This window comes from Eleutherodactylus coqui, chromosome 1 (genome assembly GCF_035609145.1).
Source record: "Eleutherodactylus coqui strain aEleCoq1 chromosome 1, aEleCoq1.hap1, whole genome shotgun sequence".
In the NCBI taxonomy this organism is placed as follows: Eukaryota; Metazoa; Chordata; class Amphibia; order Anura; family Eleutherodactylidae; genus Eleutherodactylus; species Eleutherodactylus coqui.
In genome coordinates, this window is record NC_089837.1 from 290,189,565 (window position 1) to 290,207,012 (window position 17,448).

At 48.4% G+C, this 17,448-nt stretch overlaps 1 protein-coding gene across 1 annotated transcript in view; it reads left to right on the forward strand.

Annotated features, from left to right (window-relative positions):
- SLC9A1 (solute carrier family 9 member A1) overlaps positions 1-17,448 on the forward strand; it is a 53,046-nt gene that overhangs the window by 8,755 nt on the left and 26,843 nt on the right. Inside the window, exons 2-4 of the mRNA XM_066572865.1 lie at positions 14,173-14,633; positions 16,661-16,911; positions 17,030-17,247. Coding sequence (XP_066428962.1) covers positions 14,173-14,633; positions 16,661-16,911; positions 17,030-17,247 — 930 coding nt within the window. The remainder of the gene's footprint in view (positions 1-14,172; positions 14,634-16,660; positions 16,912-17,029; positions 17,248-17,448) is intronic.

Consider the following 17,448-nt stretch of genomic DNA (forward strand, 5'->3'; position numbering starts at 1 on the left):
TTTAACGTTTTTTTACGTGCGGAGTCAAAAGCATGTGCAACGTATTGTACGCATTGTTACGGACGCAACAATATCAAATATGTGGGATTTAAATTATTTTTTTACCTTTTTTATGCTATTATGACAAGCACAAAAAAGGGTTTTTTGAACTTTTTTTTTTTTTACTTTTTTCTTTTTTGTACATTTTTATTTATTTATTTATTTTTACACTGTTTGAGTCCCTCTGAGGGACTTGCAGCACAGCACTGATCGCTATGATAAGGGGACTTCTATCCTGCTATGCCTTATCACTTATTGCAGCGATCATTGGCAATGGCAATACAGGATGCTGGTATCTGGCGTCCTGTTGCCATAGCAACCAACCAGGCTCTCTGCGATTATATCGCCAGAGCCCGGCAACTTCACAGAGGGAGCGCGCTCCCTCTGTGAATCCTTCCCATGCTCGAGCTACATAGATCGCGGCAGGGAAGGAGTTAACAGCGGCGGGTGCATCTCCTATGCTCCCCCGCTGTTGCAGCAGGAGGCCGGCTATGACTGACAGCCGGCTCCCGCTGCGGGATAGTGCGAGATCACTTATGATCTCGCGCTATCCCCAGGACGTAAGTTTACGCCCTCTTGTGGGAAGTAACCCGCTGCCAGGACATAAACTTACGCCCTGGAGCGGGAAGGGGTTTACCAGGCAAAAACCGCTGCTCCAACTCCTTTGTAGCAGCCACAGCTTGTAATTGCAGATTGGGGTCCCACTGATTTCAATGACAGCTGCATCAGCAATTTTGAGCATCGGCCAATATATAGGTTGGAGCAGCGCTTCCACTCCGACTCCAGTGTATCCCGGCGGGCACTGCCTGGATAACCCCCTTTAGTGCCTAATGCACATCCGGCAGGCCGGATTTGTTCCGGGGCCTTGTGTTTGACGTGTGCTATAAAGCAATTCTCTGCAACTCAATAAGATGGCAGCACCTACAGTCATGTATAGAAACTACAATCAGGAAACAAATAAAAAAATGGAATCTCTGGTTTTAATTAGTAAAACAAACAGGTAATTTCCCTTAAAGGGGTTGTCTCGAGGAAGCAGTGAATTTTTTTTTTTGCCCAGTCCCCCCCATTAAGTACACATTACTAAGCCCCCCTGTAAATGACATTTCTACCTGGTTCGTACTTACCGTTCCAGCGTTTCAGCAACTTATAAAAGTTTCCCCAAGATGGCCGCCGGCTCTTTTCCCGTCGCTCGCTGCAGCCCGACGTGCGCGCTCCCGAGACGCTGCCAGCTGTGTCTCCATGGCAACCAGACGCCCCGCAGCCGCCGACCGGACCCACCGCAGCCGCCGACCAGTCACCCACCGCCAGGCAGCAGGTAAACGGCGCACCCCCCCCCCAACCCCCCCCCCATCACAGCGGCAGCCCCCCCCGGCGCAGCGACAGCCCCCCCCCCCGGCCCAGCGCTAGTTCCCCCGGCCCAGCGACAGCCCCCCCCCGGCCCAGCGACAGCCCCCCCCCGGCCCAGCGACAGCCCCCCCCCCCGGCCCAGCGACAGCCCCCCCCCGGCCCAGCGACAGCCCCCCCCCGGCCCAGCGACAGCCCCCCCCCGGCCCAGCGACAGCCCCCCCCCGGCCCAGCGACAGCCCCCCCCCGGCCCAGCGACAGCCCCCCCCCGGCCCAGCGACAGCCCCCCCCCGGCCCAGCGACAGCCCCCCCCCGGCCCAGCGACAGCCCCCCCCCGGCCCAGCGACAGCCCCCCCCCGGCCCAGCGACAGCCCCCCCCCGGCCCAGCGACAGCCCCCCCCCGGCCCAGCGACAGCCCCCCCCCGGCCCAGCGACAGCCCCCCCCCGGCCCAGCGACAGCCCCCCCCCGGCCCAGCGACAGCCCCCCCCCGGCCCAGCGACAGCCCCCCCCCGGCCCAGCGACAGCCCCCCCCCGGCCCAGCGACAGCCCCCCCCCGGCCCAGCGACAGCCCCCCCCCGGCCCAGCGACAGCCCCCCCCCGGCCCAGCGACAGCCCCCCCCGGCCCAGCGACAGCCCCCCCCCGGCCCAGCGACAGCCCCCCCCCGGCCCAGCGACAGCCCCCCCCCGGCCCAGCGACAGCCCCCCCCCGGCCCAGCGACAGCCCCCCCCCGGCCCAGCGACAGCCCCCCCCCGGCCCAGCGACAGCCCCCCCCCGGCCCAGCGACAGCCCCCCCCCGGCCCAGCGACAGCCCCCCCCCGGCCCAGCGACAGCCCCCCCCCGGCCCAGCGACAGCCCCCCCCCGGCCCAGCGACAGCCCCCCCCCGGCCCAGCGACAGCCCCCCCCCGGCCCAGCGACAGCCCCCCCCCGGCCCAGCGACAGCCCCCCCCCGGCCCAGCGACAGCCCCCCCCCGGCCCAGCGACAGCCCCCCCCCGGCCCAGCGACAGCCCCCCCCCGGCCCAGCGACAGCCCCCCCCCGGCCCAGCGACAGCCCCCCCCCGGCCCAGCGACAGCCCCCCCCCGGCCCAGCGCTAGTTCCCCCGGCCCAGCGCTAGTTCCCCCGGCCCAGCGCTAGTTCCCCCGGCCCAGCGCTAGTTCCCCCGGCCCAGCGCTAGTTCCCCCGGCCCAGCGCTAGTTCCCCCGGCCCAGCGCTAGTTCCCCCGGCCCAGCGCTAGTTCCCCCGGCCCAGCGCTAGTTCCCCCGGCCCAGCGCTAGTTCCCCCGGCCCAGCGACAGCCCCCCCCCCCCGGCCCAGCGCTAGTTCCCCCATCGCAGCGACAGCCCCCCCCCCCATCGCAGCGGCAGCCCGGCGCAGCGGCAGCCCCCCCCGGCCCATCACTTACCAGGACAGCTGGACGGCGGGACAGCTGGGCGGCTTCTCCGGACAGCTCGGCAGCTCTGCACCTTCCTCTAACAGAGGAAGGTACAGAATGGCCGCTCCAGCGCGCTCCCGAGCAGTGACAGCTCGTCTGCGCATGCGCAGAAGAGCTGTAGCGGGGAGCACACTGAAGCGGCTCGTGCTGAATGGAGAAGACCGGACTGCGCAAGCGCGTCTAAAAAAGCAAGCTGCCGGCGAATTTAGACGGAACCATGGAGACGAGGACGCTAGCAACGGAGCAGGTAAGTGGAATAACTTCTGTATGGCTCATATTTAACCCCTTGAGTGGCGGGTTTCCTACCACCCTGTCGTGCCCACCAGGGCAGGTTTTTTAAAATGGTCTAATCATTGAATTTCAACTAATTTTGCAGTTGCGTCTCAAGAGCCATAACTTTTTCATTTTTCCATTGACATGGCCATATAAGGGCTTGTTTTTTGCGGGACAAGTTGTGATTTTTTTAAACAGGAGGGAGGAAAAAAAGAAATGGGGAAAAAAGAAAAAAAGGGGCCATGTCATTAAGGGGTTAAATAATGTATTAACTTCCTTCTCTGGGTCATTACGACGCACGGATACCACATGTGTGATTGTAGTTTTGATTTTTTACAAAGTAAAGGGAGACAAGTGTTTTTATAATTTTTTTTTAAATAATTTTTTAACATTTTTTTTTTAACTTTTTTTTTTTTTTGTCCCTTTAGGGGACTTCCACAGGGACCCATCAGAACCCCCTGATCACATTCCGGGGGTCCGATGGTGACAGCCCTTTACATGCTGCAGTGACAGCCCTTTACATGCTGCAGTCACATAGACTGCAGCATGTAAAGGGTTAACACAGCAGAGATCGGAGGTTTTCTCTGATCTCTGCTGTTAGAGCTGGTACCTAGCTGTCCTTTGAAAGCCAAGCACCAGCTCTCCCTGTCACAGAGACCATGGGCTTGCTTCTGACAAGCCGATGGTCTCTATGGCAACCTGTAAACAAAGCAGGAGGTTGCCGATATGCCGGCAATATCTTCTGCTGGTTTTCCAAAGCCCTTGCTTTGTTCTCTGTGGGTCTGTGCAGGCAGAGCACACTGTCACAGCTTGTGGCATTGTGCTCTGCAGCTCCCATAGTGATACATAGCCCGGAAATCTTCCGGGCTATGTCACTATGAGCAGTGGAGCTCGTCACGGAAAATTTCCGGGCGTGCCACTCAAGGGGTTAATGCACGATGTATATTACAAAGTGCATTAATATGGCCATACGGAAGTGTATAACCCCACTTTGTTTCGCGAGACCACCCCTTTAAGCGGAGTCCTAAAACTTTCAATAATACATCTGATTTCAGAAAGCATCTGGCTGCTTCCGCAACACCTGACCAGCAGCACTGCGCTCACCAGAGGGTGCTGGGTAAAGGATGTGCAGATTTCGGAGGTGAGAGGAGGGAGCACAGTACCTTCTGAAACTGGCTGCAGAAGCAGAAATAATTTCAAGTCAAAATGTGCAGATTTGGACTGTCCTTTGCGGAAATGCTGGGGATTTTGCAGCAGAATTTTCCACTGTGGATAATAACCCCGAATGTGAACTTCAAATGTGTTAAATTGATCAATTATAATGGCCAGGAAGTTCACCCAACTTGAATATTGAAGCTATTGACTTATTTACCATTCATAGACATCTGAAAAAGAACACTATATAATTTAACTGAAATGTCTTTGTGAACAGGATGAATCTTCTAGCTGGTAGATATGACTAATGTGAATGTTTTTAGAACTGCAGCAGGCAGAAAAGTCTTGTGGAGCAGTGAGAATCTGCTGTACTGGAGCGATGCGTACTGAAGCTCGCCATAGATGGCATTGCTAACATCACAGAGACATCTGCCCACTTGTGGGACTTTTGCAGCCTTGCAGGTGGTTATAACAGGATTGTCATATGGTTAGCCATTCTCTACATGACCTGATTATAAAATATGGAATTGTGCTCTATAGGCCCTTCTTTGTCAAGGAGGTTCTGTTACCAATAGTAATGAGATTTCTTCTTTTTAGAAGAAGCAATAAATGATATGTAATGCTGGACTTGTCTGGCAGCTTTTGTGCAGAAGTGAACAATTAACTATTGTTAGCTATTAGAGATGAGCGAACGTACTCATTTAGGGCAATTTCGCAATTGAGCATCGCTTTTTTCGAGTAACTGAGTACTCGGGCCAAAAGATTCAGGGGGCGGCGTGGTGGAGCAGCGGGTAGCAGTGGGGAACAGGGGGAGTTCTCTCTCCCTCCCACCCCCACTCCCCTCTGCAACCCCCCGCTCACCCCCGGCGCCCCCAGAGTCTTTTTGCCCGAGTAGGCAGTTAGTCGAAAAAAAGCGATGCTCGATTGCGAAATTGCCCTAAACGAGTACGTTCGCTCATCTCTATTAACTATATATTATAGTTAACAATGAACTAACTAGATTGACAAGATGTTTGCAATGCGAACATAAAATGGGTTCATTCACATTAGTGATGTTTTCCTGCATGGCACAGTGTTGCGATGCTATGCAGTGTAAAAACAGCGTGTCCTTTCTTTTTGCTATATCACCCATTGGAGCCGGCGGCAGCAGCGCTTCCCAATTAAAGACAATGGGAGAACATTGCGATCCCCTGCCTATGACAGCCACTCCGGGGAATTCCTTCTGCCTCACAGGGATGAAAGGCTGTTTCCATAAGAAAACTATCTAAAAATCTAGTGGTTTCCACATGGATTGTGAAGGCGATATCAGCCTCATAATGTGACGGAGCCCTGACTCTCCCTAGCGGGGCCGTTGGCTGAAGCGCAAGCACGCCCGCTACACTTTACATAGGAACTGTGTCCTGGCCTGACGGGTCATTTAATGTATCAAACTCATTTGATGGCGGTGGTGAGGATGTCACCAATCCAATGACACCAAAATCATCCACCAAAGGAGGCTTTTTTTATATTAGATTTGTAAATTCAGTTGCTAGCAAATGTGTTTGGCTTTAAAAATAACAGCATAGCATATTGGCTTTCTCCACTAGATGGTTTCCCTTTCTAAAAAGGTTTTCTCGATGAGCAGTATGAACTCGGGAGAGGTATGTACATTGCCCCATGTCTGTTTTATTTTGAAACTGCAGTTTTTCAGATTAAACATACTTTGAGTTATGGAAGTGGGCCACGCTGGCTTCTCCCTACTTGTAGACTGACAGCCCCTCTCCCCTCTTGTGTATAGGAAGACGGCTGTCAGTCTACATGCTGCGGGCGGGGGAGAAGCCAGCGCTTCCTGCCTACAAGACTCAGAGCTCAAGTTAAACTTCAGAGTATGTATGTTCTGAAATGCTGCATCATTTCAGAATAAAACCTACATGGGCACTGTGCATACCTGACCCAGGTTTATACTACCAGTGGTGCGGGCAGCATGAACTTGGGCATAGGTCCCCTTTAACCACTTAACACAGGACATAGTTACATCCTGTGCATTCAGGGTTTGTGTGAAGGGAAATCAGGAGCTGATTGCAGCTGTTCACTCTTTAAATGTCGCTGTCAGATGGATCACAAGGTGCCATTTGGTTGCCGTAACAGTCTGGGGCCTTCTGAAGCCCCCAGAGCTGTCATGTCGCATTGCCTATCAGATCGCAGTATAATAGAATACAATATATTGAAAGAGAGGGGGCGCGGGAGCTCAGTTCCTGCTCCTGGCTCTTCCAGCCTCCCCCCCCCCCCCCTGCAGAGAGGGACGCCGTATATCGGCTGGGCGTGAAAACCCAGCCGATATACGGTCATCTGAGTGCACCCTGAGGTGCATTCACACGAACGTATATCGGCTCGGTTTTCACGCTGAGCCGATATACGTCGTCCTCATCTGCAGGGGGGGGGGGGGAGGATGGAAGAGCCAGGAGCAGGAACTGAGCTCCCGCGCCGCCTCTCTGCCTCCTCTCTGCCCCTCTGCACTATTTGCAATGAACGGAGGCGGGACGGGACGGGGCTAAGTTCCGCGAATTAGCCCCGCCCCCGTTTCGCCTCTCCTCATTGCAAATAGTGCAGAGGGGGCGGCAGCTCAGTTCATGTTCCTGGCTCTTCCATCCTCCCCCTCCCCCTGCAGATGAGGACGATGTATATCGACTCGGCGTGAAAACCGAGCCGATATACGTTCGTGTGAATGTACCCTAAGGCTGCTTTCATGCTGCAGAGAAAATCGCGTGATTTTTGAGCAATGCGAGAAAATGCTGAATTATCAAACCCGTGCTTTTCAATGCCTTCATTACCACCTGTGTTCTTTTTGTTTGTTTACTTGACCATAATTCGCTATGGAGCCTCCAATTTATCGCATTGCAACGATGTTTGTGCCATGCGGTTTAAACATTAGCAACACCTGTTGCCACCTATTGCGCGAGTATATCGTGGGCAGCAGTGATGAACAATGATTTTCCAGGAAAGAGCATCACGGACGCTCAGACATTGCATGAGCAAATATGCAATATTGCTGCGATTTTTCTCCTCTTGGCTATATTTCTCTCACCAGTGTGAGGAAGCCCTAAAAATACTCAGCATTTTTAGGAGTATTGTTAGGCGGTACATGGGCATACGTGGTGTTAAAAACTTGCTGTTTATGAAAGGAAACATTAATATAACTGCTTTTAACAATGTTTCCTTCATAAATAGAGAATTTCAAGAATTCTAAACCTACTTTCCTGCATACGCTGAACAGAAGGCCATGACGTCACGTAGTTTTTTTTAGAAAGACATGCAATGTCATAAGTTTCACTATTTCTGTAATTCTCATTGAAATGAATGGGACTTGTGGAAGCAGTAGCACAGTGAGCTTGTGTGCTTCTGTAACAATGGAGAGCTGTGGAAATGGCATTGCCTGCTGCGCTACACTGTTTCTGTAACTACTAGGTACAGCTGAGATGGGGTGGGGGAGCAGTTCAGGAGAATAGATGCATGTTGTGGAATCTGACTTTCAGACTGCTGCCATCTCCTGTCTGACATGGGATGTACTTTGTGTTTTGTAGCATGCTATACCCCTACACAGGGTATAGCATGCTGCTGCTGTGTTGTTGTAGTGAACGGATGTGAAGGGTCAGGTCACCATTTATCTCTGGTCCATTTCCTTGCAGGATAATACACTATGTTATCGGTGGCTGCTGTGCAGAGGTTCTGTGTCAGTTGTAGCAGCAGCCCGAACTCTCATACCGATCGGGTTGCACAGCTGAACTGTGTGAAATTTTAGCACCTGATCCTTTTATTCCCCAGAAGATGAACTGTTGGGCATCTAACCTCTCTGTACCATACACATGAGCCTTACTTGCCATTGGCCTCCCTCCTGTGCTGAAACTGTGCAGCGCAGATGGTTGCTGTGATCACCCTGAGGGCTTATTCAGATGACGATATATCGGCCACGTATTCATGCCGGCCGATATACGGCGTCCCTCTTTGCAGGGGGAGGAGGCTGGAAGAGCCAGGAGCAGTGCTCTGAGCTCCCGCCCACTCTCCGCCAACTCTCCACTCCCTCTCCGCTTTGAGCTCCCGCCCCCTCTCTGCCTCCTCTCCACTCCCCTGCACTATCCTCAATGAGGAGAGGCAGGACAGGGGCGGAGCTATTTCTCGACACTTAGCCCCGCCCCTGTTCCACCTCTCATTGCAAATAGTGCAGAGGGGGTGGAGAGGAGGCAGAGAGGGAGCGGGAACTCAGAGCACTGCTCCCGGCTCTTCCAGCCTCCTCCTCCTGCAGAGAAAAACGCCGTATATCGGCCTGGCGTGAAAACCCAGCCAATATACGGTTGTCTGAATGCGCCCTGAATATGACAAAAGGCTTTTTTTTTCTTTTTTTTAAAGTAGTAAAACAAAAAAATCTATGAGCCTAGTATGGCCATGAATGTTGCGAAAGCAAAGTCCCTTTAAAAATTGCACATTTTTAATCTTTTCCTTTTACCTCCACTTAGAAACATATTCCAGTACATTATGTGGGGCTTTAAATGACAATGTTGACAGAAAAATAAAAATTGCAGCTCTTGAACCACAAACATGAGAGATGAAAACCCGAATATTGACTGGTAGTTAATGGGTTAAATGAAACTTGCAGAGCCCTCATAAACAATTGCATTGTAGACTAAGATATTTAAAATGTTTGTTGGGCTGATTTCTGAAGTGATTCATAGCATTTGCCATGTTTTCCCAACCAGACCTGTTTTTCTGATAATTAACTTGTATGATATAACCTTATGAGGTTGCAGCGTTCATTTATGTAAGTATATAGCAAGACCCACAATTAGCCGTCTGTGCGCTGATGTAGCACTATGCAGGATATATGTCACTGCGTTTCACATTTGCCTTTCAGCACAGAGCTGTTACGTTTTCAGGCAGAAAAGCCTAACCTAGAGGTGACTTTGGGGCTGCAGCTGGATTGTGACATTGCACAGCCCAATTACATAAGGTGTGCCATACACTGGAAGTAATTGACTAATGCATTCTATTTTAAAGGGATTCGGTCATTAGATTCATGCTGTCCAAACCACAGGCAGCATGAACCCAAGACAGGGAAGCCCGTTGCCCTTGTTGGGTTCCTTATTCTTAAATGCTGCGGGTGTTTAAAAATAAATGCACTTTGAGGTTTGACTCGGAGCTCAGCTTCCACGTACGGCTGGCCTCTACCTGCTCACTGTGTGAAGACTGACTTTCCTCACCCTGGTCACATACAGGGAGATAAGCTATCATTACTTAGGCCTCATGTCCACTGGGAAAATAAAATTTAAAATCTGCAGCGGATCACCCGCATGCGTGATCCGCACCTAAAATTTCCCATTGGAATGCATTGACCACCCGCGGGTAGATAAATAGCCGCGGATGGTATTTTAAAGTGATTTAAAAATCTCATGCGCGTGAAAAAAAAATGCTACATGCTCCATTTAAGTGCGGATCACACGTGCGGAGCTCATAGAGCTTATAGCTCAATTGATCTCCCACATGAAAAAAAAAGGAATTTAAGCTCATCCGCACTGCATCCGCAGCAGAAATCCGCGATACATATCCGCAGCGGATCTGATTTTCCCTGTGGACATGAGGCCTTAAGCATTGGACGAGGATAGGCCGGGCAGTCTATCCCCGGGAGTTAGAACTTCGCTCAGAGTCAGGCCCAATGTCCGGGGCGGATCGGATTCCGCATGTGAGAGCACGCGGTGGAATCCGACCCTGCCTGCAGGCAAGGAGACTGCTTCCCCGTCCGGGCCTTCTGCTTCCCCGTCCAGGCGCGTTAATTCATAGCGTGTCAGAATGAGGGCAATAGGCTTCTCGGCTTCAGGTTTATGTTGCCCGCGGCTCAGGAATGAATCTGATGACATAATCCCTTTAAGCAAAACCTCTCCCTTAAGGACACTTTCACACGGCCGAGAAAATCACGCACAAATCTTGCACAAATATGAATCCCATTGTTTTGATTGGGGTCATACAAATAAGGCCTCATGTCCACGGGGAAAATCAGGCCCGCCGCGGATTCTTCATGGAGAATCCCGCAGCGGGTCTCTTCTTTCCTGGGGACATGAGGCTAAAAAGAATAATTTACTCACCTGCCCGGACGCTGCGGACCTGCCCTTCGTCGCGGCCGGATCTTCTTTCTTCGGCCCGGCCTCGGCACTCCATTTTTAAAAAATATATCCTGCTCTCCTGCGTGCGGGGTGCAGAAATTCAGGCGCAGGTGTACCGTGGATCCGGACGGCTTCCATAGGCTTCAATAGAAGCCTGCGGGACACCCGCACTAAAATGGAGCATGCCACGTTTTTTTTCCCGCACACGCAATCCGCGCCCCAAGGATAAAATGACATCCGCAGGTATTTAACTACCTGCGGGTGTCCAATGCATCCCTATGGGGCGCGGATCCGCGTGCGGGAAAAACGCTGCGGATTTTAAATAATCTTTTTACCATGGACATGAAGCCTAAGATTTTCTTTTGTATGGCTTTTAAAGGCCTCTCTAAAGGCCCCCCCTTCTGTGAACCCTTTACGTGCCGCGGTCTACATAGATCGTGGCAAAAAATGGGGCTAACAGCAGGGATCGCTGTCCGTATGCACCCCAGCTGTTGCAGCTGGAGGCTGGCTATCGGTAACTGCCGACTCCCACTGCCGAATGGCACGGGCTCCCTTTTGATCCTGCGCCATCCACATGACGTAAGGTTACGTCATGTGGCGTTAAGGGGTTAAATACACATTTTCCTTATGCCTTATAGGGGTTTTGTGAATAAAAAAATAAAACCCTGTTCCCCCCCAACTGGACCCTGCCTAAAATAAAAAAAATTTACGGTATTCCTTGGACATGTGCATGATCGGATTCCAACAAGTTACCCAATCAACACCATACCCAGGTCCCATTATATGTTGGAATGTGAAGCACATGTTGATTGGCTTGATTGTCTATGCAAACGTTGTGGGCTATAAACTGTGTACTGTACACCCTATGCACTGGGTACATTTTGTAATATGTCATTTACATGTTCTCTCATTTCATATTAAAAATCCAATAAAACACTTCTGGTTTAAAATATGAGGGTATGCCTACTGGGAGATTTGGCTGCAACGTCACCATCAGCATTCCTGGCATCAGCGCCCATATCCTGGGAGCCATGATGCCAGGACTTGGGAGATGTGACACTGTGCCCTCTGGCTGCAGCGGTCATGTGCTTCCGCCCAGCTGTCTACCCGGAAGTCAGCACTGATAGTGGCGCTGCACTCAGTACAGGCAGCGGGTGAGGACTCTGGAGGTGAGCATTGTATCTTCTGAAATTAGCTCCCGCTATGCAACCGATTTCGAGTCGAAATCTGCAATAATTGTGCAAATTTTGACTTTGTTTTAGATGTGGAAATGCTGCAAAAGTTGCAGCGGACATTCCTTAGAATTTCCACCATGTGTAAACCTACCCTAGGGTTTACCTACATATGGGTGAGCGCAATATCAGTCTGTGAAATGTGCCCTGATATCGCGCTCGCCACCATGCGTTTTCACGGCGATAGAAGCCTGTTTTATGGTAAAAACGCCTTCCATCACTTCAGTAAAGTAGCGATCCTCCGACACAGCTTTGGATTTTTTTGTCGATAGAAAACCCCGCGTCACTGTTTCACTGTCACATTGAAAAGATAGGGCATGCAGCGAATTGTGTGTTTTTGTTTTTTTTTGTTTTGTCTTTTTTTAAGCGCATCGCTCATGTATATAACCTCAAAAGAATGGGGTTCATATTTGTGCATCTTGCAACGCACAAATCTCACACAAATGTCTCGGCTGTGTGAACCCGGCCTAAGGTTTTTTGTTTTTGTTTTTTTTTGTTTTTTTGGTTTTTTTTAAAGCAAAATATTTTATAAGCAAAAAGTCTATCTATTGATCTGTGATCTATATATGGAGGTGTTGTCTTCATGTATGCATACTGTGTTTTGGTAGTCAAGTCTGCCATTTCAGGCACAATTTTCCTGTTATTGAATGCATCACACTTGTATTATAAGATAGCTGTGACTAAAGACGGCCAACCTGTTTGAAACACGTTGGTTAAGCTGAATCTTCTTTATCTGACTTACATGTGAAGTGAGTGCCAGAAATATTTCTACAAATTTCATTGGTATAAACATCAGTGGCATGAATGTGGGTTTAACCCTTTAAGAATCAAGCTCGGTAAATATATGGCGCTTGGCCCTGGGCTTTAATCCCGGCAGATAGCAAATGTATGGCATGGGATTAAAGCCTCAGCTGCTGCAATCAAGCAGTTCTCTGTTATACACAGCCGAGAACCCAGAAGATAAGAGAAGTGTTTTGTACTTGCTTCTGCCTTCTCCTTTTCTGGGTACATAGCACTCAATGAGCACCGTGTAAGTGACTGGGTACCCTCTGTCACAAGCAGAGCCCACAGGCTCCTAGTGTTTTTAACACCACAGTAATAGTGGTAGAATGCTCTGGTGGTATTGTATCTTGACACCACCGGAAGCTAGGGGTTTGACAAGAGGAACGCCCCTGTCACACCGCTTGCTCCCGATTGGCGGATTTCAGAAGACTGCTAGCAGCTGTCAGCAGGAATGTTTGCCTGACCTGGAGGGTTAGTATAGTTTTCTTATAAGGCTTAGATTATGTAAGCCTCACAGGAAAATAAACCCTCACCTTAACCCTCCAGGCCCGGTTAGTTGAAATGCCAAAATAAATGCGAAGGCTGACCTAAGTCGGAAGGAGTATTATCTCTTCTTGAGGAGAGCACATAGAAGGTGAGTGAGGAGACTTATAAAGCCGTGCATGCTCCTCTGGGTGATATGCAAATAAGGAAGATGGAACAATACCTCTGCAATGCCACCTATTGGATGGCAGCATTGCTTCAAATCAATGTACAACCTGACAACTAAGTCCCACCATTGATTGAACTTCAACCCTCCTCTGGATTTGTAAATAACAAAAGACGTGAGTTTATCCTCTAGTGGACAGGTAGGCCTTATAAAAATATTACAATAAAGAACTTGATGTGACTCTTGGGAAAAGTGTATTTCTGCTTTATTGAAAAAAGTGCCTTTTAAAACAGGAAACAGAGAACTCGTTTTGAACTATGCAGAGTTCTTGTTCACCTCCTCCCGTAATAGACCAAAATAGGACATGTGTGTTTATTTCCTCACAGGACCAAAAATGGTATGAAAAATATGCAGATGTGAATGAACCCATTGAACTCAATGGGTTCTATTCACTGCGTATTATATGCGGTAAAAAAAAATGCACACGAAATGCACAGCATGAATACACCTATGTGAGTCATGGAGGTGTAATCCACAAGTGTACTGGCGACTCTGTAGAGCTGCTACTTGTTTTCACCATCTTAAAATACTACTAGTCTGTCTTGGTCTCTTCCATAATATTTCTCTTCGGGAAGAAAATTTTGCAAGCTGTAGCCCTCCTCAAAGTTTGTTACTTGATAAATATCTGGCAAAATTTCCTGAAACATGTTAGCCCTTTTTTTATATACAACTGTTTGACAATGATATGCACAAGGAATTGTTTTGTTTTTTTAACCCACAATCTAAGGGCCTGTTTATATCAATGTCGGCGATTCTGTTTACAATCTCTGTTGCAGAATTCCTTTCCAATATGGGATAAATTAATGTAGCTTGCTGTGTTATTTCATCCTGTAAAATGCCGGATGGCTGGCTGAAACCTGTTCTAGTCAATGGGATCCATTTGGTGCCATTATAGGACTGTTCTTGTTCCCACAATGGAGCAGAAAAACAGAACCCATAGTGCTAGTGTGAACAAGCCCTAAGAAAGCAGACTGTGTAATAATGTGATCGCGCAATTACGTTGTATTTATCTGAAACAAAAACAAATATAATTTTCTTTTAATGGCTGACTTTTTTTTCTTGTTTTTGTTTTGCAGGATTCCATGTGATCCCTACTGTGTCCAACGTTGTCCCAGAGAGTTGTCTGCTGATTGTTGTTGGCCTTCTCGTAGGCGGCCTTATTAAGGCTGTTGGTGAAAATCCTCCAGTCTTGGAGTCAAAGGTCTTCTTTCTTTACCTTTTGCCACCTATTATCCTAGATGCTGGATATTTCCTGCCACTGCGTGCCTTTTCAGAAAATTTGGGAACCATTCTCATGTTTGCAGTGTTGGGAACACTCTGGAATGCTTTCTTTATAGGTTCTTTGTTGTATGGCGTGTGCCAGATCAGTGGAGCAGAACTAGTGAATGTAGGCCTCTTGGACAACTTACTGTTTGGTAGTATCATTTCGGCTGTCGATCCTGTTGCTGTCTTGGCTGTATTTGAAGAAATCCACATCAATGATTTGCTCCACATCTTGGTCTTTGGAGAGTCCTTACTTAATGATGCAGTTACTGTGGTAAGTGTTTCAGGACATGGAACATGCTAACTACTACTAGTAAAAAAAAATTATTTGCACAAAGTGAATTTTTCTTTTCCTCAATGGTCTCCATGACAGCACCACCAGAGATTGCCTCCTAATAGGAAAGAAAAAAACAGGTTTAAACCCCATTCCCACCCTACTTGGTGCTTTTTTTTTTTTTTTTGTCCTGTAAGTAGGAAGGTATGCAGAGAGGTGCTGGGAGCTCTTAGGCCTCATGTCCACAGGCATAATTAATTTAGCAAGTGCGTGCAATCTGCAGATCAATTTGCCCATAGGGAATCATTGGGCATCCGCAGGTAATTAAATACATGCGGATATCATTTTTTCCCCAGTGTGCGGACTGCACGCACAGTGGCGGGGAAGCGGTATGCTCCATTTTCTGCCGATTTCCGACGGACGGCTTCCATTAAAGTCAATGGAAGCCTACCTTGCCGCCAAAAAGCAGGAGCTTTTTTTTAAAAAGCGCAGCATGCCGCCAAATGCCCAGACACATCCGTAGTGCAGAAGAAGAAAAATCCGGATGCGACGGTGAAGACCCACACCGCCGCTGAACAGGTAAGAACATGTCTTTTTATGCTGCGGGCAAGGGTGGAAACTGCTGCGGTATTCCACACTTAGAAGCTGTGCATGCCCGGGGGCAAGAGGCCTTAGAGTTCCTGGTCAAGAAGATTACCATTTTTTATTTTGTGATCATAGGCAGCAGGCGCTGTTCCCTGGGACATTACAGGGGCAATTCTCCCCTTTTCACTGCGTCCGAGGGCGGTTTTAAGTGGAGGACCACAGCGGACATCACAGCTGAGCACCTGTCTGTTCATTTGGGTGCACACATTTTTCTCACTCCATCTACGAGATCATCCTACTGCAATGGATGCGTTGACACAGAACTGGGGCTGCAAGCTATATGCAGTTCCTCTAATTCCTCTGATTCCCGGATTACTCCAAAAATTTCTTCACAAAAAATGTCCTTTGATTTTTATAGTCCCATTTTGGCCCAGGAGAAGCTGGTTCTCTCTTCTGAAGAACTTGAGCATCCAGAAACCAGTACATCTTCCAACCCTTCTAGATTTATTGACACTGGGTCCATTAAACCTATCAAAATGCACCAAACCTTCATTTTTCAGCATGCATACTGAAAAATGTATACTTTTAGAGAAGGGCCTGTCAGAAAGGGTGATCCAAATCTTGCTGTCTTGTAGGAAAAATACGACCAACCAGATTTTCCTCAAAGTGTGGGGGGAAAAATGCATCATTGGTGTGGTGAAACAAGGTTCCAGTCCTCAACTCCAAATAATTCTTTAATTATTCATTGTCTTCAAGTTGGACTGGGCATTGGCCTTTTGTCTAGTACGTTAGGGGTCCAGATGGCAGCACTCAGTGCTTTTTACGATACTAAGCTCTCAGCAGTCGCATGGCTTTCTAGGTTTCAGATAGATTAAAACTTAGAATTAGGAATCAATTTCCATCTTCAAATATATTTTTCCTATCCTATCAGGAGGGGGCAAACTCAGGGGATGCTGTTGTGGAGACTTCCGGGAAACCGGACTACCAGTGAGTCTTAATTTATTATTTCAATGGTATATCTTTATATTTAGTGGAAAATCAAATATGTTGGATCTTTCCATCAATCTAGTAAAGTGTTTTGTTTTTTGGGGTTTTTTTATGTCCGTAAAGGTTTGAAATCATTTTAATTTGTCCTACACCATGCATGACTTCTTGTGTCCCTGAAGTGTTTACAAGGCCCACTACTTTATACAAACCACAGGGACATATAACAAAAAAAAACAAGAGAAAGAAACACCTTTTTGACAAGAATCTGTCCTCTTGGATGTGCAATAGTGTGTAAATATGCCCATTATTCCCATATCCTGAGTGATGCTCGTTATTTGATGCACTGGGCCTTGCAATGTCTTTTTGCTGTTTTATGTAATTTCATGTTTTTGGGTATTTTTTCATGTTGTAGACTCTGGGCGTCTTCCTCTAGTTAATAGATGTCTCTCCTTTAGGTTTTGTACCATCTGTTTGAAGAGTTTTCTATCTTGGATCAAGTGACATTCCGTGACATCTCTCTGGGATTCCTGAGTTTCTTCATTGTTGCCCTTGGAGGGGTGTTTGTAGGACTTGTATATGGCATAACCGCAGCCTTCACTTCTCGCTTCACATCCCACATCAGAGTTATTGAGCCACTCTTTGTTTTTCTGTATAGTTATATGGCATACATGTCTGCAGAACTCTTCCATCTTTCTGGCATTATGGCGTAAGTTGCCTCACTACTACTCATTATATTGTTTCCATTGCAAATTTTACCTGAACTTTTTTTTACTGCAGTGTTTTATATAGCATAAACTGACATGCTCTATTTTCTTCTATTGCAGTCTCATTGCCTCAGGGGTAGTAATGCGACCTTACGTTGAGGCTAATATTTCCCACAAGTCTCATACCACCATCAAATATTTCCTAAAGATGTGGAGCAGTGTCAGTGAGACTCTAATCTTCATCTTCTTGGGGGTCTCCACCGTGGCTGGACCCCATTCTTGGAATTGGACCTATGTCATCAGTACCCTTATATTCTGTCTGATAGCACGTGTACTAGGTACTGACTTTTTATTTTACTTTGCACAGAGTATATGGCCCTTGGGCTGCCTTATTGGAGGCATACAGATTCTTTGTGTATTGTCTGTAAAAGAGGACATTGTACTGGAGTGGTTAGAGTGTTCACATTTAACATTAAAATCCAGTAAAACTTCTTTTTTTTCTTCCTTTTTATGGCTCAACTTAGTTTATATGATACTCA